The following is a 24,154-nucleotide window of genomic DNA, read 5'->3' as shown; positions in this document are numbered from 1 at the left end:
CCATCTAAAAGTTTTTTCTGGAACAATAACGTACCTATGTTTGACCAGTAATTAGAAACCAGTAATTACTGGTATTAATTAGTAATTTATTATACCACTAATAGAAACTGATGCCTGCCAGGCGCAGTGGCTCACGCCTATAATCCCAACACTGTGGGAGACTGAAGTGGGCAGATTGAGCCCAGGAGTTCGAGACCAGCCTGAACAATACGGTGAAACCCTCTCTACAAAAAATACAAAAGTTAGCTGAGCATGGTGGTGCGTGCCTGTAATCCCAGCTACTCAGGTTAAAATGTGAGGATTGCTTGAGACCAGGAGGTCAAGGCTGCAGTGAGCTATGATCATGCCACTGCATTCCAGCATGGGTGACAGAGTGAGACCTTGTCTCAAAAAAAATAAAAGAAAGAAAGAAGCTGATGCTTTCAGAAAGTCCCTGCTTCCATTTTTGGTCTTTAACTGACTCTTCTCCAAAATTTTGTATCCCATGCACTCCCATCTCAGGAAACCACCAGAAGATGTAAAAGTGCTTCACAGAAAGTGTAAACCGTGAACAAGAAAGACATGGAATGCAACACAGAATAGGTTAAATAGACATAAAAGGGATTCTCAGAATGATGGAAAAGTGAAATCCCAGTGTGAGAGCTTTACACCAGACCCAGAGATTTGATCCAGGGTCTGGAGCCAGGAGCATACAGAACTCAGGAAGGATGTCTGGGAGGAAAAATAAAACTGGTAGATTCCCGGTTGTTCACTGTTCTGTCAGAAAATAGGTGACTGAATTCGTGACAGGTACATTGAAAATTAAGCAAATGGGCCAGGCGTGGTGGCTCACGCCTGTAATCCCAGCACTTTGGGAGGCCAAGGCGGGCAGATCACGAGGTCAAGAGATCGAGACCATCCTGGCTAATACAGTGAAACCGTCTCTACTACAAATACAAAAATTAGCCAGACGTGGTGGCGGGCACCTGTAGTCCTAGCTACTCAGGAGGCCGAGGCAGGAGAATGGCGTGAACCCGGGAGGCGCAGCTTGCAGTGAGCTGAGATTGTGCCACTGCACTCCAGCTTGGGTGACAGAGCGAGACTCCGTATCAAAAAATAAATAAATAAATAAATAAGAAAATTAAGCAAATGTAAATGGGAGAGAATTAATAGATTAATAGCTACAAAACAAAATGTCGTCCAATAGATGTCAACTGTGTGGCTTAGGTAGAAGTAGCACTAATTCGTCATGAATTAAATATCTGTTTAACCAAAATTATGGTAGTTCTATGGGGAGAAGTTGAGGAGCTAAATTCTAAACAAACAAGAATGGAAAACAGTTGCCCCTAGGGAAGAAGAATGAGGAGGCAAGGGCCAAAAGAATACATAAACCTTGGATTTATATGACTTTAAAAATTATAGACAGTACATTTATGTCTTTGATGTTATTAAAATTTTATATCAGCAGCCTGGCACGGTGGCTCATGCCTGTAATCCCAGCACTTTGGGAGGCCAAGGTGGCCAGATTACTTGTAGTCAGGAGTTGGAGACCAGCCTGGCCAACATGGTGAAATCCTGTCTCTACTAAAAATACAAAAATTACCCAGGTGTGGTGATGGGCGTCTGTAGTCCCAGCTACTTGGGAGAGTGAGGCATGAGAATCACTTGAACCCGAGAAGCGGAGGTTGCAGTGAGCCAAGATCGTGCCATTGCACTCCAGCCTGGGCGACAGAGCAAGACTGTATCAAAAGAAAAAAAAATTACATAAGCTGTTCTGCCTGCTCTTCCTTTCAAATGTGGGAAAATGTGCTGGCCTTGTAATAAACATAAGATGGAAGGCAATCCCCTATTCTCTCTGATGGCCTTATTTTTCGTAAATTTTTCTTTTTTTTTTTGAGACGGAGTTTCACTCTGTTGCCTAGGCTGGAATGCAGTGGCATGATCTCGGCTCACCGCAACCTGTGTCTCCTAGGTTGAAGCAATTCTCATGCCTTAGCCTCCCAAGTAGCTGGGATTACAGGCACGTGCCACCTTGTCCGGCTAATTTTTGTATTATTTATTTTTTTTTTTGAGACTGAGTTTCGCTGTTGTTGTCCAGGCTGGAGTGCAGTGGCGTGATCTCGGCTTACCGCAACCTCTGCCTCCCAGGTTCAGGTGACTCTTCTGCGTCAGCCTCCTGAGTAGCTGGGATTACAGGCATGTGCCACCACATCCGGCTAATTTTGTATTTTTAGTAGAAACAGGGTTTCACCATGTTGGTCAGGCTGGTCTTGAACTCCCGACCTCAGGTGATCTGCCCACCTTAGCCTCCCAAAGTGCTGGGATTGCAGGCATGAGCCACTGCGCCTGGCCTTTTCCGTACATTTCTTATAGTATAGGCCTATTTCTATAAACAACATGATGCCAAGGCTGAAGGATAAAAACATGACCATTAAATTCATGGTAACTTCTTGATACAGTGATCAACAAAAGAAACATGATTTGTTTGAATGGCAAAGAAAAACAATTTACACTATTTTTTTTCTTGAGAGGGGATGTCACTCTGTTGCTCAGGGTGGAGTGCAGTAGCAAAATCATGGCTCAATGCAGCATTGACCTCCTGGGCTCAAGTAGTCCTCTTCCCTCAGTCTTTCCCACAGCTGAGATTATAGGCATATGCCACCATGCCTGGCCAATTTTGTTATTTTTTTGTAGAGACAGGGTCTCACTTTGTTTCCCAGGCTGGTCTTGAACTCCTGAGCTCAAGCGATCCTCCTGCCTTGGCCTCCCAAAGTGCTGGGATTGCAGGCGTGAGCCACCACATCTGCCCTTTAATTTTTTTAAACACTTTACATTTATTAAGAGTATGCAATGTAGGGCTTTTTAAAAGGCAATTTAGAGAAGTCATTTTTATCTTACAGGTGGATTTAATCATTCATTGCCATTCCATAATACCAACTATCAAAAGGTTAATTATTTTCTGATGGTGAAAGTTTTAATTAAAAAAAATCAAATTTTAGAATTGTTAGAGACTTTTAGAACAGTTTTGTGTAGTCCTTTCATCTTTCAGAAGAATCTGATGTCTGTCATGATTTAAAAGATTTACCCAAAGCCATGGAGCTGATTAGTGGCAGAGTACAGACTGACTTCCATTTCTTTTTTAATAAAAATTATGAAACTTCTTAAAGGTTTCATAATTCTGATGCTTAAAACTAAGATTCTACCAATTCATATTATGCCAGGAGTCAGAATTAGATTTTAATAAAGGAGACTTTAAAAAAACAAGAGCCACATTGTAACAACCAGTTAATCTAGGTAAAATATCACTGAGTAGCTTTGCCCAAATTATGTTTCATTACAAGGTACTAAATGTTAGCCAGGTGTCGTGGCTCACAGCTATAATCCCAGCACTTTGGGAGGCTGAAGTGGGAGGATCGCTTGAGGCCAGGAGTTTGAGACCAGCCTGGACAACATAGTGAGACCGTGTCTCTATAAAAACTTAAAAAATTATCTGGGTGTGGTGGTGCATGCCTGTAGTCCCAACTGCTGGAGAGGCTGAGGTGGGAGGACTGCTTGAGCACAGGAGTTTGAGGCTACAGTAAGCCAAGATCATGCCACTGTACTCCAGCCTGGGTAATAGAGTAAGACCCCATTTCAAATAAATAAAAATAAAAGATACTAGTGTTAAGCAAAGCAAGGATTCTCTGGTAGAATACATTCAAGAAATGCTCTACATAATAACTCCCTCTTAGTGGGGGATCACAGTGTACATTACCATAAAGCGATTTGAGAAGCCTAAGGAAAGAAAACCTTGTTTAATCCAAAATGCTCTTGGAGAAAGTATTTTGTGGAACACAATTTGGTCAAACGTGGCATAACAAGTAATTCAGCAACATATTGTAAGCAAAAATTGAAAATATCTATTTTCCTAATACTCAGGTACAGATATATTTTAATAGGTCATAAAAATTTGTCACTTAATATTTGTCACCTTAATATCTTTATTTCCCCATAAACAAAAGGCTTGTGCATCATGATGACTGCTTGGATAGGACACTGTATCCCCTCCTTATCAAGAAGCATTGGCTATGGACCAGAAAATGTTTTGTTTGTAAAATGTATACAGCTAGGTGAGTGATAATGTATTTTTTTTTTCTCTGAGAAATGGTAGTTTTGACTTTTGGTATTTTGTTTTCCACTTTGGATCTAAGAATACTTGTACTTTAGGTTATAAATATGAAGTATCATCTAGTAGGGAAGTGCCACAAAATCAATTTAATGAGTTAAAACATTCTTAAATAGTAAGGAAATATTATATGTACACAAGTCCAGGGGTAGGTCAAATTTCAGGCTTGTAAAATGTATACAGCTAGGTGAATAAAAAGTTACTAGTGTTAAGCAAAGCAAAGAATTCTCTGATAGAATACATTCAAGAAAAGCTGTGTACAATAACTCCCTGTTAGAGGGTCACAGTGTACATTGCCATAAAGGGATTTGGGAAGTCTAACAAAAGAAAACCTTGTTTAATCCAAAATGCTCGAGAGCCATGTTCTTTCTGCCTCTTGTCCACATAGTTTACATAATCAGCTTCATCAGTAAAACTTCATCAATTAAAAAAATACCACAGCACATCACATTAAATTAAAATATAGTTTTATAAAATTTTTACTTTATGTGATTCTACATGTTTAGATTATAAGGCATTTCTTACTGTGGGTCAGTAAAAAAAAATTTGTTGCTTTTGGAGGCTGAGGTGGGAGGATCGCTTGAGGCCTGGAGACCAGCCTGGACAACACAGCAATAACTATAAAAAAACATATAAAAAAAATCTGAAAGCCACTCAGAGGAAAGGAAATTTAGTACAGGTTGAGCATTCCAAATTTCAAGAATCAGAAATCTAAAACCTGAAAGTGTTTGAGTGGCAATATCTGATGCTCAAATGATCATTGGAGCATTTTGGATTTCAAATTCTCAGTGGGATGCTCAACCGGCAAATATATGCATAATATATTTAAAAATCTGAAAAAAATCTGCAATTTGAAATACTTCTCTCTGGTCCCAAGCATTTCAGATAAAGAATACTCAACTTGTATCTTCAGTTTGTTTTCGCCACCCCACCACAATATTCTTTTCTGAAAGATGAATAGGAAAACATGATAAATCAAACTGAAAATAATGTTAAAAGCAAACATTCCATGAGATGCAGAATTCAAACATACCATACAATAGCATCTTCATGCCATTCAGCATTTTGGTTGAATAATGTTGCCCATATTGCTATTTGTATATACTTTATAACATAATCTTGAGTTCTAGGTAAAAAGAATTATATAGTTTTCAAATTAACCAGTACTCAATTTATCAGTTAAGAAGGTATATTAAGCAAAAGTTTATCAGATCTGTAGCATCTAATTTTGCCACGGTTTTTCAAGATGGTCTGTTAGAAGAAAATGACTATATTCGTACTTGGAGGATATGGTGTCATGGCAAATGTGTGATGCTTTCAAATAGATTTATATTCTTCCTTTAAGGGTATTACAGAGAAACAGCATTCTTCAGTGTTTCTTAATGTTAGATGCCCTTTTGCTTTCTAGAGAGAGTATTGGTGGTGATGTATTTGTATCTATGTGTACAAAATTAAAGGATTATTATGCATTAATAACAAACTGATAAGGAAATAGAATGTTATATTTACATATTGCTACAGGTCATAACTTAAAGCATGTTAAAGTATGGCAAATTTGATTGTAATGATGTACTTCTTTTTTTAAAAACTACAGATGGGTGACGAACAATGACAGTTTTGCACCAGAGGACCCATGTTTCTTTTGTGATGTTTGCTTCCGAATGCTGCACTATGATTCAGAAGGCAACAAACTGGGGGAATTCCTTGCTTATCCTTATGTTGATCCTGGAACCTTTAATTAAGAATAGCTACACTCACAAAAGTACCCCCTCATGAAATAACTGTTCTCTTGAATGGTTACCTTATTTCTAAGAAATGCCACTGAGGAACAGGATCCACTTTGAACAGTCCGCTAAAGCTATCAAAAAAAAAGTCCAAATCACAGATTTTCTTATAATGATTGTATTTAAATGTTTATAACATAGTTTAATTTCATATTTATTCCAAATAGTATTTTAGTGCTTTTTACTCATTTTGAGTTGAGTTGTAGTACTTTATATATTCTGACTTTAAATCCTTTGTCAGACACACATATTCTTTCTCCCAATCCATGCCTTCCCTATTCATTCTCTGTCCAGAGTTTTTTGCTAAAGATAGAATTATTAATGATACATCAAGTAGTGGAAGTGTTTTGAAAATTCCTTGAAGAATGTGAGAGCTACACCTTCTGCCATGAGGCTTCCAAGGTAAAGATCCTTCAAATACCTGTAATGGAAATTAGGGAGAATGAATTATTTACAAATAAGACAAAATTAATAGCTTAGGGATTTTTTTTTTTTTTTTTTGGAGACAAAATCTCGCTCTTGTTGCCCAGGCTGGAATACAATGGCACAATCTCAGCTCACTGCAGCCTCTGCCTCCCGGATTCAAGTGATTCTCCTGCCACAGCCTCCCGAGTAGCTGGGATTACAGGCACCTGGCACCATACCTGGCTAATTTTTGTATTTTTTAGTAGAGATGGGGTTTCACCATGTTGGCCAGACTGGTCTCAAACTCCTAACCTCAGGCGATCCGCCCGCCTCAGCCTCCCAAAATGTTGGGATCACAGGTGTGAGCCACCGCGCCCAGCTGCTTTGGGGGAATTTAATCTTAGTGTGCTGTTTAGGTAATGTTAAGTTTTGTTTTGAAGGAAACTAGGCATACAAGACATGTTAATAAGACTATGTGAATAATGAATTTAAAAAGATCTTGAGTATATACTCATAACTCCAGAAATAACATTAACTTGAAGCTTTATTTCTTGACAAAAGCTTTATGAATGCTATGAGTTTAAAATGTCAATTTAATACTATGATTTAAAAAACAATAGCAGATTTCTTATGACTGTGGGGACATGGAAAAATCAAGATCCTCTTGATTGCTAGCTCTGGCTCACTTATTCTCCGGTAATGATACTATTGGATGTATACCAAAATTATATAAGCAAAAAGAAAAATAACTTTTTCTGGCCCAGGTCTTCCATTCCTCTGGTCCCCTTACTATAGTAATCCTAGTTACTCTCATCTTATTTTGAGAAAACAAAAAAAAAACAAAACTTTTTAAACTTATTTTTTGACATAGGCTCTTACTCTGTCACCCAGGCTGGAGTACAGTGGCGTGATTTTGGCTCACTGGAGCCCTGACGTCCCTAGGCTCAGGTGATCCTCCCACCTCAGCCTACCGAGTAGCTGAGACCACAGGCACAGACCACCATGGCGGGCTAATTTTTTTTATTTCTTGTAGAGACAGGGTTTCACTATGTTGCCCAGAATAGTCTCGAACTCCTGACCTCAAGTGATCCATCCGCCTTGGCCTCCCAGAGTGCTGGGATTACAGGCATGAACCACAGCGCCCAGCAAAAGAAACTTTTCAGGTCTAGACCATCAGATAGATTTATAGCTAGCTATATTAAAATATTTTCTGGAAACCTTTATGGGTAGAAAATTTAATACTGTTTAAAAGACTTTTAGGAATACTATAGATTTCAAATGCATCATTTAAAATAAATAAATTCCACTTTCTCTCTCCTAGGTTGTATTTAAATTTGACTGAGTATCTGGATGGCTAAGAACAGATATTTATCATATACATGGAAAACTGATGAAACCTATAAGCCTATGTGTTTGACAGTGAAGTATGTTTTATGGACTTAAATGCCACTAACAGTTAAGTCCATTGGCTTGGAGATGACAAGCACGTGTTTCTGGTATGTCTAGTGTTCTCATTCACTGATTCAGTCAGTACACAGATAATCAGTATAGAGAACTCAAGAGGCTGGCTTATGTTATGCCTAAATTTTTACTTTCTTGTATACAACAATGCTAAAATTGAGCAGATTGATAACTGCCAGCAAACCATAGATTTAAGATAAATGATTTACCCAACCCTAAAATTCTATGGGTAAAAATTTTTATTCATTTTTAATACTGCATTCCTTATAGGTCTTACTTACATGCATGTGCAAGGATATTTTATTATATTCATTTTCATTTCATACTCTGAAAACACCAAACTTCAAAAAGTTAATTATTGTCATAATGCATTATTCCATGTGTGGTGTCAATTCATTTTAGTGGACAAAGAAGAAACATGCCAGTTAAAACATTTCTGCTACTGGGATTCTTTTATTATTTGAGAATGTTATTCTGCTAGTTCTTAAGGTTAACTTTTTCATCAAAGACTCAGGTACCTACCTATTATTGTTTCCTGGTGAAACTGAGGAGAAAAGTTAATCAACCAGGTTACTCCCACAGTTTGCCCGTGTGTTATGTATCAGTTATACAGGTATCCCACCAAGTTCAAGTCAAAAGAAATTCCTAACTTTGTATATTTCTGGAGCTATAAAACCCCTGATTTAAGACAGCTTTTCTCTTTTTTCAAGGCAGCTTTTCTTTATGCTTATTTCAATCAAATGTAATACGCCTATCAGATTACATGTTAACACATTATCTAATGAAGATAGGCAAATATGAAAATGTTGTCATGAACATGTCAATCAACCTGCTTGGTAGTTGAATTTGACTTTTATATAATAGTGGATACACATGCACAGAAGTCACTAGAGAAGCAATAGCTATTTCTTTAAACATTCTTCAGGCCTCAGTACCGTTTAAGGATAATTAGACATTTTAGTTTTACTAGGAGAAAGGTCAGTCATCTCTAACATTGTGTTGCAGAATTATACAACGCAAACATAAACACATTTCTGCCTATTAAACCAGTTTCTTTGTTTCATAATGATATGGATTTGCTATTTCCATTAGAGCATCCTTTTTCTAGCCAATCGGACAAAATAAAGTTAGCAAAGCCCTCACAGCACCCTATGAAAAATCTTTGCTCTTATACAGGATGAGATGCAGACCTCATCTTGACCTGACATCTGTAACCAGGTAAGTGTATGTGAGTAGGAACACAGACAGCAGTACTGTATCAGCAAAATCTATCATATTATTTGAAATCACTGGATATAATATTATAAAGTGTACGATTCTCTCCAGTTGTTCACATACCAAATCCCAATCAGTTCTCAGATTCAGATGGATGTATCTGCAGTTTCTCCAAGCAGATAAGAAAACCTTCAATAGTCAGTTCTGCTTGGTCATGGTATGACTCTTTTTTTTTTTTTTTTTTGAGATGGAGTCTTGCTCTGTCTCCCAGGTTGGAGTGCAGTGGCGCAATCTCAGCTCACTGCAACCTCTGCCTCCCGGGTTCAAGCAATTCTCCTGCCTCAGCCTCCCGAGTAGCTGGGATTACAGGCACGTGCCACTGCGCCTGGCTGATGTATGACTCTTTTATCCAGTAATCAAAACACATACGTACATACACACACATACCAGCCCAAAAGAGGTGTTAAAACATAAGTATTACACGTACTTTTTGGAGGGGTGCGGTGGGGGGCTATCTATCTCAAAATTACCTCTTGGTTCCTTGTCCAGCTGTGGAGTTTTGACCACACACACAAATTGAGCCAATGAACAATTTCAATGATCCTGAAAGTTCTTAAGTCTTATGAATAATTATCAAGAGTTCTGAGAAGTTATCATCTGTAAATCAGCCTATGACCAAGCACATTTCTTGAGAGTTACGATTAAAGGACAGCAATTATGCTTGAAGCAAACATACATCAACTAGTTAGAGCAAGGTCAGCCTGTACAAGCTGACGTAAATTATGAGAATGATGCTGTATCTCTAGAATTTGAATATTCTGGCTTTGTAAAACTATAGATCTGGTGGGTCATGGGAAGAAAGGGAGGGTGAACAAAAGATAAATATTTCCTTTATTTTTTATCATCTTGAGCTTACTGTTTGTTTAGTTACCCCGTTTCCCAAAACAACACAACCTCTGTGACCAGTTAAGAAATTATTTCCTTGGCAGCAAACCCAGAATTCCATCACTTACTCTTGTAAATAGCAAGAAAGTAATTTAATAGCAGAGTTTGATAGAAAAATTCTTTAATCAAAACAAGTTTACATGTTGAACTTATGGCTTAACTAGAACAAATCTAACTGTATAAGGACCAAACACATAATGACTGGTATATATGCAGGTTCTCTCAAAACAGTGATTCCTAGTTCCATTATAAGACCTCATAAAAGCAAAAATGCAATTCTGTAGATGAAAACAGTTATAAACCATACAATGTCATACACAGATGCTGGTCTTAAGCCATTTTTTTCCATATTCATATAATTTCAAAACATGAGAAGTATCCTACTTATTGAGAAGTGCCAAATGACCTAATATTCAAAATATCGTAGAAATGCTATCCTTTAGTTAGTTAATATACCCTTCAATTTTGTAACATCGGTTTCACCCTGGATTTAGTCCATACACGTCAATGTACAGACTATCAAAGTACAATGCTGGAACAACTAGTGTTTGTATTTTTGGAATCCAGAAAATAAAAATAATATAGCCATGATTTCAAATAGGTGAGTTTCCTTATATAACATTTATTTATATTTATCGTATAAGCATCATGATTTTTTCTTCCAATTAAGTACTATTTAGTGACTTCCTAAAGACATTTTAAACAACATTCCTCAAAAATAAACTAACTAACTTTTCAGTTTTAGTTACTAGTGCCTGCCTATAAAAGGACCTTAAATGATTTAACCCTAAAGCCAGATTCATTCCTATATATACCCAGTCAGTTATCTGCAGAGAAGTCCTAAGACTTCACTGAATGCCCAGCCACAAAACTAAATTACCTTCAAAAATTAACATGATGTTTTATAGTTTGTAGAATTCTCAGTCAGTTCAATGTCAGTTGCTTAATTAGTTGTCATACCAAAAAAAAAAAACCATACAGAGCACACATTGTTCCAAAGAAGCTGGATAATGTAGCACAATGTAGACTGTGAGATTAAAATTAACTTTTGATAAAAAGGGAGTGAGTACTTGTATAGAAGTAACATTTTATCTACCATAAAAATGCTTAACTTCTACAAAACCCACGAACAGTGAAAAGACAGTCTGGTAAATCCAAGGTTTGTAAAAACTATGCACAAAACCCACGGTATTTGGGAAAAGAGGCAAGGTTTATACAAGTAGCAGTTTTAAAAATGTAACTGTTCTACTATCAATTACACGTTAACATACAAACACTAATTGAAAATATGCTACAACCATGTCTGGAAAAGCAGTTTAACATTTTCTAAATGGATTTTATCCCACATTTACTGTATAATGTAGCTGTTAATACTGCACAAGTACACTCAGCGATAATGTTTACTTTAAAACAAAGATAAAGGGATTTTCTCCCTCAAAACAAGTTTTCAACATCAAACCTATGCTTATAAAAATTTAAAACTTTCAGCAGTCTATTTCAAATGAAAACCATTACAAACTTCTCAAGTGTTCTCTATATTCCAGGTATGTCAACCTAGTTATCTAGTGTAGAATCCTTCAGAGATATTTCAGTCTCTCTCTCTTCACTGGATGGCCTGAAGAAAAGGGGGAAAGGTACAACTGGAATTAGGATTTTCTCCTGATGAAGGAAAAAAAGACATTAAGTCTGCATTATATTTTTAAACGCATGAAAAGACTGAAACCAACCAAACCAAAAAAAAACTTGACTTGTTATTAGAAGAGTCATTATTTTTTTCTTCTTCATAATTGTTATTTTACCATGTTGTATCTTCTTCCCAAAGTAATATGCAGATGAAGCAAAATAACTCAGGAAAGTGTCATGGACCAAGCCCTTTCCATCATTTCTAGCTTAAAAGTGAATTCTCTTTAAAGAACATGAGAATGTTTTATATCTGTGATACCAACAAATTTCAAAATCTTAATAAAAAGAGAGGTTGATATACACATAGACAAGAAGATTTCCCTCAATTTCAGAATTCGAAGGGATGCTTCTAAGTCCTTCAGATACACAGTGGAACAAACCAAGACTTCAACTATGGCTCCATAGCCTATTTTAGAGTGGTTATTAAAAAATAGCCTGTGATGGCCGGGCGTGTTGGCTCACACCTGTAATCCCAACACTTTGGGAAGCCAAGGTGGGTGGGTCACCTGAGGTCAGGAGTTCGAGGCCAGGCTGGCCAACATGGTGAAACCTCATCTCTACTAAAAATACAAAAAATTAGATGGGCATGGTGGCAAGTGCCTGTAATCCCAGCTACTTGGGAGGCTGAGGCAGGAGAATCGCTTGAACCCAGGAAGTGGAGGCTGCAGTGAGCACGATCGTGCCATTGCACTCCAGCCTGGGCAACAAGAGTGAAACTCTGTCTCAAATAAAGAAAAAAAAAAAAAAACTGATTCTCCATCTAACTTTTTACAATTATCCTCTCACAATTCAAGAAAGTGTGAATGCAAGTCATAACTAACAGTATCTCAGTAAAAGAAGTCCAGGAGCAAATATTTTAACTGGGTTCCCAGCTAGTTCCATTCCCTTGAATTCAGTGGCAAAGTCACTGTCAAAAGGTTTTTACTCTTCTTCCTTTTTGAATTGTAACTTGCTTACTGAATTCAGGAATTGGGTGATCAAAAGATAACTGCTTATTATACTAAGATAACCTTGGAACAGAACTGTGATTAAAAACCTGAATAATAAAAACACAAAAGACCCATTAAAACCTATTCCTCACTTTTTCTTTGTGCTGGCTTCATGGTTGTCTTTGCTGTCTTCACTGCTCTCCCCGTTATGTTGTGGCTGATTACCGTCTTGAGCATCAGATCCTCCATTTAGAGTCTTTGACCCTTGAGAAGGAATCCAATGGAAAAACTTTGTTAAAGCTTACAAAATAATAATTGAAGGTGTCTACTAAAGATCCAAAATCGAAATACAACATGGCCCTCGTGTTTCTACTACTTAATGTCTTTTATTTGAAATTACATTGTAATACAACCCTCTCTTGAATAGGGTTTTGATGCTTTGTCAAAAAGGGGAGCAGATCACCGCCAGAGGCTTTGGGTAGCTAAGGCACCATAAAAAGCAGGTTAACTATCTATGAGTACAGGAAGTGGATTATTAATCTGATTATTCTGGTTGTTACTATTACCAGGAAGACTACAGGGTGTTATAATTCTTAACATATTTATTTATTCTACTAAGAAAAAGCAATGTGAATCAAATTTTAAAATTTATTATTTTAGAACCAAGTGCTAAAGGAGTATTTCCTAATTGATATTTTTGTGCCTAATAAATAAAGGGGGTTTTCCTGTAAGTCGTATTAATAATTCTCTAAGGGGACCCATGTCATTCCCCAATAAAGCAACAAAAACAAAAAGCCAACCGCTTTTGAAATGCCAGCTTCTACCTTAAGCAGCTGCCACTAAGATGTTTAATAACAAGACTGGAGGAGCTGATAATGGTACTATGATTCTGTTTTAAGAGTCTTTCATACATTCTGAAGTGTTTATGAGTGAAATGATATGTCAGGGATTTTTCATAAAACAACTTTCAAGAGGGGCATAGAGAAAGCTTATGGGCTACAAAAGCACAATGATCATAAACTGAACTGCCAAAGCTGGATGACAAGGACATGAGAAGTTATTTCTATTTGTGTACGTTATAAATTTTTCCTAATACAAATGAAAAGAAAATAACTACTGTTAGTAATAAGTACTAGCAGGATTTAACTACTGCTAAAGTTAGTGAAAAAAGTAGAAGCTAAGGTTGAATGCTTTACATATATGCTACACATCTAAGTGCTTTGTAAGACTATCACCAGGTGCAGTGGCTCATGCCTGTAATCCCAGCACTTTGGGAAGCCGGGGCAGGTGGATTAACCGAGGTCGGGAGTTCAAGACCAGCCTGACCAACATGGAGAAACCCTATCCCTACTAAAAATACAAAATTAGCTGGTGTGGTGGCGTATGCCTGTAATCCCAGCTACTCTGGAGGTTGAGGCAGGAGAATCGCTTGAACCCAGAAGGCGGAGGTTGTGGTGAGCCGAGATCACGCCACTGCACTCCAGCCTGGACAACAAGAACGAAACTCCATCTTCAAAAAAAAAAAACAAAGAAAAAAAAAAACTTTCTCATTTAATGTAGGTAAGACACAGAATTGTTTTGGAAGTATTTGCATATACGTGAGTTTAACTTGGGGATGGGACCCAACTGTAAACATGAAATTTATGTTTTGTACACACCTATATACATAGCCTAAAGGTAATTTCACACAATAATTTTAATAATTTTATATATGAAAGTTTGTGTACGTTGAGAACCAATAGAAAGCAAAGGTATATCTTCTTAGCCACCTATGTGGACAATCTGGCTGCTTGGCGATGCCATCATTGTTGACTGAATTTATATGCTACCAATGAGAAATCATTTTCTGTAAACTTATTCATACATAAGTACTTCACAGTAAAAAAAAAAAAAAAAAAAGACATGGCATTAATACACTGAAGTCTGTTCAGGGTAACTCAGCAGCATCATCAGGATACCTGTATCAAGTAATGGCAGGTGTAGTCTCCACCTATAAGGCTGTGTTTTAATTTAAAAGGCTACTGTACGCTATTTTACTTTTTAGGTGAGAAGAAAACGTCAGAAGCAGCTGAGCAACCAGGAAGTGGGTACTCTAGGGATGAGGAGGCATTGTGATGGATGGCTTTTTAAAAATTGTTTATCCAGAGTCATCTGCCTCATGAGCAATGGTTTCTGCCTTAGAAGTCAAATACAAACTGACATGATTTTTTGTTCTCAATGCACACTGCTCTAGTCCTTCAATAGGCCCATCACATTTTCACCATTTTGCCTATGTATACTTTTTCTGTGGTGTATACTATATATGAAAGCCATTTTTAAAAGCAGTCCTGGCAAATGGTTTAAAAACTGGTGTGAAATTGTTGGCTTTTTACCACATACCTGTTTGTTCCTTCTCTAGCTTTTTGTTTGGCCCTTTCTTCCCTTGATCTTTGGTTTTATTCGCTTCCTCATGCTGTCTTTGTTCAGCAAGAGATTTATTCAGCACTTGTGTGATCACGGAATCTCCTTCACCAACCAAAAACATGTTCTTAAACTTGTTATACAACATTGTAGACTTTTCCATGATAACCTGACTAACTTTGAATCGCCGTATCTGAGAAAACAATATACATTCATCATAATTGTTTTCCTAATTGATTTTTTAAACAATTTTTAAATGAAGTAATGACAAAACTCAAAGAATCTACATGACTTGAAATCACTTACTTTTTTCAGTGTAGTAATCATCTCTGTGTGTTTCTGAGCTTGTTGCATTGTGACCTGAAGTGAAGCAAGTTCATCCAAGGCCTCAATGCATCTGTTCACATCCTTCATGACAAAACAGTAATTTCATAGCTGTTAATTATCTTAACACTTACAATCTGTTTCTAAAGATTGTTTCAAAAAAAAATAATAAGGTAGTGCAAAATGACCAGTAATTATCCCTTATCTTAAATTTACATACTCATAAGATCATGTGAGAAAAGATGAAGCTATAAATGCAGTACTGTAGTATTAAATGAAGTTAAACACTTACAAGATTATCAATTTTGAGTGAATTTTTAATCTCAGCATGTATCCTTTGAAGTCGAGAATCCATTGATGTTTCTACAAATTAAAATATGTGAAAAACAGTGAACAGTTTTTCCAAAACCAGTATTTCTGTATACACGCTAAGTATAATGAATTAGTGGACTTAAAAAAAAAATGTTCTTAGTAATCTTTACTAAGAAGCTCAAAGAGATGCACAATAGCTTAACTAAGAATAAGTACTTATTGCCATTTTTAGTGTCTGGATGAGAAAAGCAACATGCAGTGTAAAAGCACAAAACCACCAGTTGGCTGCGTTTTTTCTAAAATAAATAGTCTGCATACGATAACTCCTCTGCTCTCCAGTCCCCAAACACCTGCTTTTCCTTATGTTTAACCAAGGGATTTGTCTGAAATGGGAAAGCATCCAGCTTTCAGCAAGTGTACTAAAATTTGACACCATCAGATAATTAATGAGCATTAAACATAAACACAACTCAAGCAAGTTCACTTGATTATGCTTAAAATACAATGCAATTTATATAAAGCCCATTAGGGATTTGAAAAATTATATTTGTAGGATATGAGTATAAAATTATTCCAAAACCAATACATGAAAAGTTATGTCTATATAACTTCCTTTCCATGTATACTTTTATGTATCTTAGAAAGTGAAATAACTAACCTCGCTTCTTCTCCACTTTCTTAACTTCTGGCTTCTTTCCTTCATCTTTATTCTGCCTATCAAATGTTAACAAAAATATTTCAAAACATTGGAACTTTGTGACTAAATGCCCACAATCCCTATGTAAAAGCTAAAAATGTTTTCCTTAAAATAAGTCAATAGCCTAGACTGCAAAGGAATTGACTGTACCTCTTATAAGGGTGCAGTTCCATAGCATAAATATAAGCAAAACTCTAATTAACATGCTAAATTAAATCATATCTAACTTTTCAGTTACATCAGAAATAGTGTGTTGCTAGAAGACCAATTTCAGGGTCACTGGACAAATAGGCCACAATGGGAAGATGATACCTATAAATATTTAATGGCTTCTACATCAATTCTTTTTTAAGGCTGCATGTTAAAATAGATCAATTTAATTGTTGTGCATGTAACAAGTAGATTAATGAGTTTTGAAGTTAGCTTTAAGGTTAAATAGACTTAAGATATTTTTTTTTTTAATTTTGGCCAGTTTATCAAACTTGAATGACATCCAGTAACATTCACTAACATTTCACAAAAGGTACCATTTTATTGTCAATCACAAAAATAACCACTTAAAATTGAAATCTTAATTTCTAGTACCTTGGCTTAGAGTTCAGGCCATATTATGAACCAATTCAAATAGACAAGAACAAAAAATATCTAAAAATCAGGTTTTTTTTAAAAAAAAAACTTTATTTTAAAATTTTGGTTACAGTTTCATTCTTAACAAGTCTACTACTGTTTAATCTCTCAGGATTAAAAAAACATTTATTAAGATTCTAAAGAATTAAACAACAAAGGAATGTCAGGAGAAGGGCCCCATTCTCAGGGATATAACTGCTATTCCAGTTTAATAACTAGCTTCAAAACAAAATGAATTTTTATATTTTCTAAATGAATAATGTACAACCATCTTCGTCTGAGCTTGTTATTACTTTCAAACACAAAGCTTCATTTTAAGCTTGGTTAAAAAAAAAAAAAAAAAAAAAAAACAGAATGATGGCCGACCTTAGTATGTAGTGTGTACCTTACAGGAAATTTGTTAACAATCATAACACAGTAATGCCATTAATAATGAAGTCCTCAATTTAGAATCTGGAACATTCTTCCATCAATTGGGGGAAGGGGGAAATTCAGTCCAATGAGTCTGTCTCAAGATCTTCATCTCTTGTTTGCTCCACTTGTATTCTCTTTTCAGTAACTGGATTAATGCTTTGAGCCCAAAATGAGATATATTTTTTATTACTGTAGATTACATGTTGTTTGGCTGGGAATACAATACAATAAACTTTATTTTGCATAATGCATTTCACACAAGCTGCATCTGAAATGCTTTACAGAGCAAAACTGTCCAAGTACAAAGTTTTGTAATAACAGGAGAAGGAAAGAAAACACAAATATTAGAATTTGAGAAAGTTACATTGGAGGACATTCAAAAGAAACTGAAATACATAAAGATAACTTTAAGATACTAAAGAAGGGTTGGGCTACATATACTAGTAACAACTAATTTTATATCTTAATTTTGGGAGCACAATAAAGTCAAAAGCAACAAACAGTCCAACAGCTTTTCAGTGAAAAGATAGAATAGAAAATGATAGGTGACAAAGAATAACTTAAATATTTACAGAAGTGCTTAAAGTCTAACAGATTAGAGGGAATAATATTTTTGAGCTTTAGATAACTTATTTAATTACTCCCTCAAGGAGCTAAAACTACTTGTATATCCTCCAAACTAAGAAAGCAGAGTAAAACGCTGTACTTGTCAAGAAAGACTTTGGCTTATGGATATATTATATAAAGAAAAAAAGTACAAAATTATTCAAGAATCGTTTCACTGCTCATCATTAACTTTGTCTTATTGACCTAGAGCATGTTTTAAAAATCACCTCACTAAAACAACAAAAAAACAAAATTTAGTCAGAATGTAAGACGCTTCACGAGGAAAGAAAAGCATGTCAGAGAAAGAACTCAGAAGTGACAGTCTAAAGGTAACTAGGAATGCAAATGTAATAAAGACACGAAGTCTGTTCATTATTATTATTGTTATTACTTTTCCTTCTAGTAATAAAATTATATAAGGGGAAAGAAATTCCCCATGGCAAGTACTGTCTCTAAGTATCAAAATTTAAGAGAAAACAGCTTTGAATTTGATTTATATTGCACATATATAATAATGTACACCCTGTCAGCCTTTAGATTTACTTTTACTGGCTTCCTGGGTTTCCAAATGTGCTTTTGTTACTTTTGCTGGTCTTTAGGGTGAGGCCTGCTTGGTGGTGTGATGAATAAGGGTATTATTTCCTGCATTCTTTGTCCACCAGTATATTATCGCCCCTCTATCTATATGTATTATATTATACAAACAAATGGTAGAGGATGAGTACACTTCTTGCAAAGCCAGTATCAATTAAATCCTATCTGCACTTTGTTTAAATTCAAAAATAATTCACAGAGTGACTGCCTCAGTCAATTTCATCCTCTCAGAAAAGAATGAAGCCTGAAATAAGATCATCATCATATATTGAAGATTTTTCTAACACATGGGAAAAGTCACTTCTTCAAAAGGCTTCATAAAGTCTGGAAAATGAAAGTCTATTATTTAAAAATTCCATGCTAGCCTTTAAAAAGAACCCAAAATTTAGAAAAAAAAAAAAAAATACTTACTGCTCAGTTTCCATTTGTTCCTCTTGCTTGCGTTTTCGATCTGCTGCTTCTTTCTCATGTTGGCCTTTCAGCATATTCCTTCTGTGAGCAGTCTGAAAGTTCCTCCCACCTTTTCTCTTCTGTTTTGAGAATTAGGATGGTTTTAGTTAACTATAAAGTCAGTGACTAGTGCTTATGGAATTACAATCTTGGGAGAAAAGCAGCAGCTAGTTTTTAAAAAAGGGATGAATACTCAAATTAGCAACCTAAAAATAGTCTTTGAATTACACCTATCTCTGCAAATTTAACTTTGATTAATGACCATGAAATAATCATCTTGTTTTATGCCCTGCTATAGGAGTGATGTCCTTTGGATAAAATGTAGTATGTCAGTCTGTTTGCCTCTCTACAGAATGATTTGACTTGAGTACTGACAAGCACACTACATGACCTATCCAATTTAAAATGTTTGGTTTCTAAAAGATTAAGAAATGAGCCAAAAATCAGATGAAAGTAAACAAAAGATTTGCATGACCTGGATCTGTAAATCTCTAAGGCTATACACAAAATTTTATTTTTTTACACAAAAGGATACACAGCTTTAATGAGATTGCCAACAACTATGGCATCCAAATAAAGTTACATACCACTGATAAGATGTACAATAATAGGCTTGAAGAGTGTTAAGAATTTCTTGGGGGTAAATAACAAAAATCTCTATATAAATCCACCTCTTTTATCATTTGTCTTCACTGGCCACAGCCTATTTCATTTCATCTACCTTTTCTAGACAGATGGAGTTACTGGAAAGGTACTGTTTACTTAATTTCCAGATCATAATTGTAAAATAGTAAGATAAATTTAGAGAACAGACAATAAAGGGACATTTTCAATATGCTTTGTAACAGCTAATTTAAGTCTATTCAAAAAGGTAAACAAATTCATTTTAACTGCCACTGATATTTATAGACTTCCTCCAAAATATTAAAAGCTCTTAAACTAGGTAGATTAAGAAATACATAAATGGCCAGGTGTGGTGCCTGTAATCCCGGCACTTTGGGAGGCCAAGGTGGGAGGTTCACCTGAGATCAGGTGTTCAAGACCAGCCTGGCCAAGATTGCAAAACCTTGTCTCCACTAAAAATACAAAAATTAGTCGGTAGTGGTGGCACACGCCTGTACTTCCAGCTACTCAGGAGGCTAAGGCTGGAGAATTACTTGGATCCAGGAGGCAGAGGTTGCAGTGAGCCAAGATTGTGCCACTGCACTCCAGCCTAAGCAACACAGCGAGACTCCATCTCAAAAAAAAAAAAAAAAAAAAAGAAAGAAGAAAAAAAATATATATATAAACTAAGAATAGAACAGCCATTTTATATATGTAAACTTTATACCTTTTCACCTTCTTGATCATCTCCTTCTTCTTCAGAATCAGAGGTTGATGTAACCCCTGTTTTAGCTAAATTTTTCCTTTTTGATTCAACTTCTTTCTTCCCCTCTTTTTTGTCTGGCTCTTTTCTTGGCTTATCTTCTTCCTTCTGGCCCTCTTCATCTTTCTTAGGCTGCTTTTTAGGTTGTTTTTCCTCTTGCCCCTTTTTCTTACTTTTGTCCTCTTCAGTAATGCTATTTTAGAGTACATAACAATGTATATTTGTCATTCAACTATATTCTCCCAGTCAAGTGAACAGTATTTTAGATATCAGTAAGCTATAATTTTTAATTTAAAGGCAAATCTAAAACAACTTAAAGTAAAAGAGTGTCTTCACTATCCAGTCATAAAAGGAATTCTGTCACAGAACATCCTTTTGGTATAAATTAGAAGATATAAGATGGGCAGATCCCTGGCTCTTATGCAACTTAAATTCTACATATTTGTAAGAATAAATTATGTTTAAAAAGTAGACACACTGGGACAAATGGAATTGCGGAAGTGAAATCAAATACGGTCATTTTAGAACTCAAAGAAATATTCTTTGCAGGATAAAAAGGTCCCAACTTAAGCATATGATAAATATATAGCCAATTAAGCATGTTTTCAGACAGTGCTGTGCTGACTAGCACCTAAGTATTCCCATCACCACTGAATTTCACAGACACCACTAAAACGAGAAACTACATAAACTGCTCAATAATCCTAATTACTGCTGCATATTTATGCAAGTTGGTACTACAGAAATAGGCTCTAGGAGAATCAAATAATGCAAATACTAACCACGTAATTACTTTTATGGTTATATATATTCTTCTAAAGCAATTCTTTTATAAATAAATACTTCACTTGAAGCTGGAATAAGATGTTTAAAAACTGTAACCTTTTAACTGTCCAAAGAATTTCATTGAGATTTTTGCAAATTATTCAATTAAATCAATGAATTTGAGAGCTCGAAGAGACTTCATATCATTCAGTTCAACCTCTTCCATTTGACAAATGAGAAAATGATGAGGCAAAAGGTCAAATAACAAGCCCAATATCTCAATTCCAAATCCATTAACCTCCTTCCAGACAAGTGATTCCCTGACCACTTAAGAACTATTAAGTTGGAAGAGAAGAAATTTACTTTTGCCCCTTTAGAAACTTTTTATTACATAATTATCATTGGGTATGCTTATTTTCTAATGGTCCTATGGTTTTCATCCTTTTAACTTCAGCCTCTCTGGGATTAAAACCATCCTTTACTTTTAATAAATGAAAGTAAAAGCATGCAAGTGAAACTATTTGCTTTCTTCAGGATTTCCACTGATGTAAATATTTTGATAATCAGTTTCCTAAAAATGGGACTAGAGTCCCATTTAAAAAGACATTTCTGTGTCTCTTAAACATAATGGCCAACTACTTCTCCCAAAATGTTACACCTGTATGGAAGGATATAGCTATTAAAAATACAAATACCATTTGACCCAGCAAATCTGCTTCTAACAATGTATCCTAACCAATATATTTGCATTATGTACAAAAGAATAGATGACAATGTTTTTAACATCGTCTATCCATACATAGGATAGATCTTAAGAATTATAAAACATATAGTGGGATACCATGCAGCTGGTCTTTAAAAAGTGACTTTAGGGATTTATTTAAACAATTTATCCTAAGGTCATAAAAAAGATTATTTCAAGGTATGAAATAATCTTTGTGCCAAAACAATTTGCATAAACATGATTATCACTGCTTGCTACCAATGAGTCTTTTCCCAGTGGTTCTTCCATGAAATACAGACTTGTGACAATTTCCCTTTTTAGTAGGTCAAGGGATATTAGCAAAGTTGTATTTGTAAATTTCTTAATCTTTTAATATATGTTAATATAAGCAAAGACTAATGCAAACACGACCCTAAGTACTTCAGTGGGCTTTAACAAACATTTCTGAGGATTATGAGTTGGTTTTTAGCTCTTCTGGGCTGTATTTTACTGTCAAAAATAGTGTCACATCAGTACCCGTGGCAAAGCAGCAGACGCTAAGAGATACAAGGTGTTCTAACGGTGAAGAGCAGAAGTTTAAAAAGAGCTTATACAGTTCTGCACTCCACTGAGTGTGTGCCCAGATACAAAGCCAAGAGTAGTTACAGCTCACACTCAGCCTACGTACAGCATGAATAAGAAATAAACGCTGTAAAGGCTACTGCGATTTTATGGTTGTCCATTGCCTCAGGAAAAAGCTCACTAATAGAGAAACTGACACCAGGACCAAAAACCTAAAACATGTAGTCACTTGCTTTAGGGCTGGGAGACTGGAAACCCTAATACGTTATTATACAATGGGTAAAACTGTTGGACCGTAACAGAAATAAGAAAATATATTCGATGAACTTGTGGCTTTGGGTGAAGAAGTTTCAAAATAGAATACTGGTAGCGTGAAATGACTATCAAGATAAATTTGATAGTGTTCAAGAAAGAGATGTGTTCAAAAAAGATTAGCCTATTTTCAAGTAAGGATGTAGGACTTTCAAATTGGGTGACAGCCTGGGTCAAAGACCCAATAAAGGGTATAGCTGCAATCCTTAAGAATTAAAATTGGACTTCGTTAATCCTTCAGATAGACAAATGATTCCTGCGGGATGGTTTCTCACAAAAACCTATAAACTCAAAGTATCTGTTATTAAATATAAAAAGATGAGCATGTCTGAGAAAAGTCTTACCAATAATTGCATAGGAAGCTGACCAGAATTAAACATACATACAAAAGTATTACATTACCAAAAGTGACACCAGACTCCATCAAGAGAAAGTAAGTGAGATAAGGATAAGTTCCTAAAAAGGAACACTGGGCCCTCAGATCACTATGGTCCGAAAGCAGGCTGAGAAAGCTGCTCAGCTGATAAGGAGGGCAGTATTTTCCAATGACCTTTTCAGATGCAACAAAGGATGATACTGAAAAAGTAGAGAAGTTCCAGAGGAATCAGCCAAAAGCCATGAAGACAAACGGAGTGGGAAGCCTACTCCGGGGGGAAAACTGGGACCTAATTAGGGAACACTAATTATATCCAAAATAGAGGGATCTCCCAGTATTTTCCCAGCAGAATTTCAGATTTCCTAGGGAATAATGACTGCCAACTCACCTGTTAAGTATCCAATTTCTTAACTTCACTATAATAGTTAAAGTATGTTGTATTTTTCTGCCACTGTTTTTAAAAATTGACAGGTAAAAATTCTATGTGTTTATGGTGTGCAACACAATGTTTTGATGTATGTATACATTGTGGAATGGCTAAATCAAGCTATTTAACATACCACCTCACACACATATTTCTATTTTGTGGTGAGAACCCTTAAAGTCTACTCTCTTAGTAATTTTCAAGTATATAATATATTGTTATGTGCCACTATTTCTGAAAGTAAATACAGATGGGCAGTAAAACTCTTTAAACATATTTTGGTTGAAACCAATTCTCTAATAGTGTTCTACAATTAGAATTTTCTATAATCAGTTCATTCAAAACAATGTAAATCTATGCTTAATAGACATACCCCACTTAAGCCTTTCAAATCTTCAAACATAATAGCCATAAAAAGTTTTTCTCCCCCTTTGTCTAAACATACTCTCTATTCCTTCTGGCAAAGATTCCCCAAAAAAGCCAAAGTAAAAAGGATCCAAGTAGAAAAGGCAGCAAGGAAAAAATGCAAAAAACCAAAAAACACTCACAATTTCCCGGATAACTGAATAGTTATTCTGAAATGCTTTAAAAATAAATACAAAAATTATTTTAGCCCTATTTTTAAATAAAGCACCT

The 24,154-nt window shown here is 35.6% G+C and overlaps 2 protein-coding genes across 17 annotated transcripts in view; one reads left to right on the top strand and one right to left on the bottom strand.

Annotated features, from left to right (window-relative positions):
- Positions 1-15,070, top strand: part of SNAPC3 (small nuclear RNA activating complex polypeptide 3) — a 44,425-nt gene extending 29,355 nt beyond the window's left edge. Inside the window, exons 8-12 of one of the 4 annotated variants that reach the window (XR_008509625.2) lie at positions 3,981-4,088; positions 5,739-6,330; positions 7,655-7,829; positions 8,971-9,012; positions 14,611-15,070. Coding sequence is in view for 1 of the 4 variants with exons in the window: in XM_002819781.6 (XP_002819827.4) it covers positions 3,981-4,088; positions 5,739-5,886 (256 nt within the window). In the remaining 3 variants the exon portion in view is untranslated. Of the gene's footprint in view, positions 1-3,980; positions 4,089-5,738; positions 8,169-8,970; positions 9,013-9,256; positions 12,707-14,610 lie in introns of those variants that run through there. The other 3 variants (XR_008509624.2, XR_655697.4, XM_002819781.6) reach the window with 3 other exon arrangements.
- The window catches only part of PSIP1 (PC4 and SRSF1 interacting protein 1), a 51,039-nt gene continuing 36,943 nt past the window's right edge, over positions 10,059-24,154 (bottom strand). For 3 of the 13 annotated variants that reach the window (XM_002819785.6, XM_009244438.3, XM_054519840.2), the window contains exons 9-16: positions 20,321-20,549; positions 18,952-19,070; positions 16,261-16,316; positions 15,583-15,653; positions 15,273-15,374; positions 14,946-15,159; positions 12,719-12,830; positions 10,059-11,569 (exon numbers count right to left, since the gene is read on the bottom strand). In XM_002819785.6, the coding sequence (XP_002819831.2) occupies positions 11,509-11,569; positions 12,719-12,830; positions 14,946-15,159; positions 15,273-15,374; positions 15,583-15,653; positions 16,261-16,316; positions 18,952-19,070; positions 20,321-20,549 (964 nt within the window). In that variant the 3' untranslated portion in view covers positions 10,059-11,508. Of the gene's footprint in view, positions 11,570-12,718; positions 12,831-14,945; positions 15,160-15,272; positions 15,375-15,582; positions 15,654-16,260; positions 16,317-16,956; positions 18,865-18,951; positions 19,071-20,320; positions 20,550-24,154 lie in introns of those variants that run through there. The other 10 variants (XM_063714210.1, XM_024252032.3, XM_054519841.2 and 7 more) reach the window with 5 other exon arrangements.

This window comes from Pongo abelii, chromosome 13, assembly GCF_028885655.2.
Source record: "Pongo abelii isolate AG06213 chromosome 13, NHGRI_mPonAbe1-v2.0_pri, whole genome shotgun sequence".
Taxonomy (NCBI): Eukaryota; Metazoa; Chordata; class Mammalia; order Primates; family Hominidae; genus Pongo; species Pongo abelii.
Note: the sequence above shows the minus strand (reverse complement) of the source record. Positions and strands in the feature narration are given on the sequence as shown.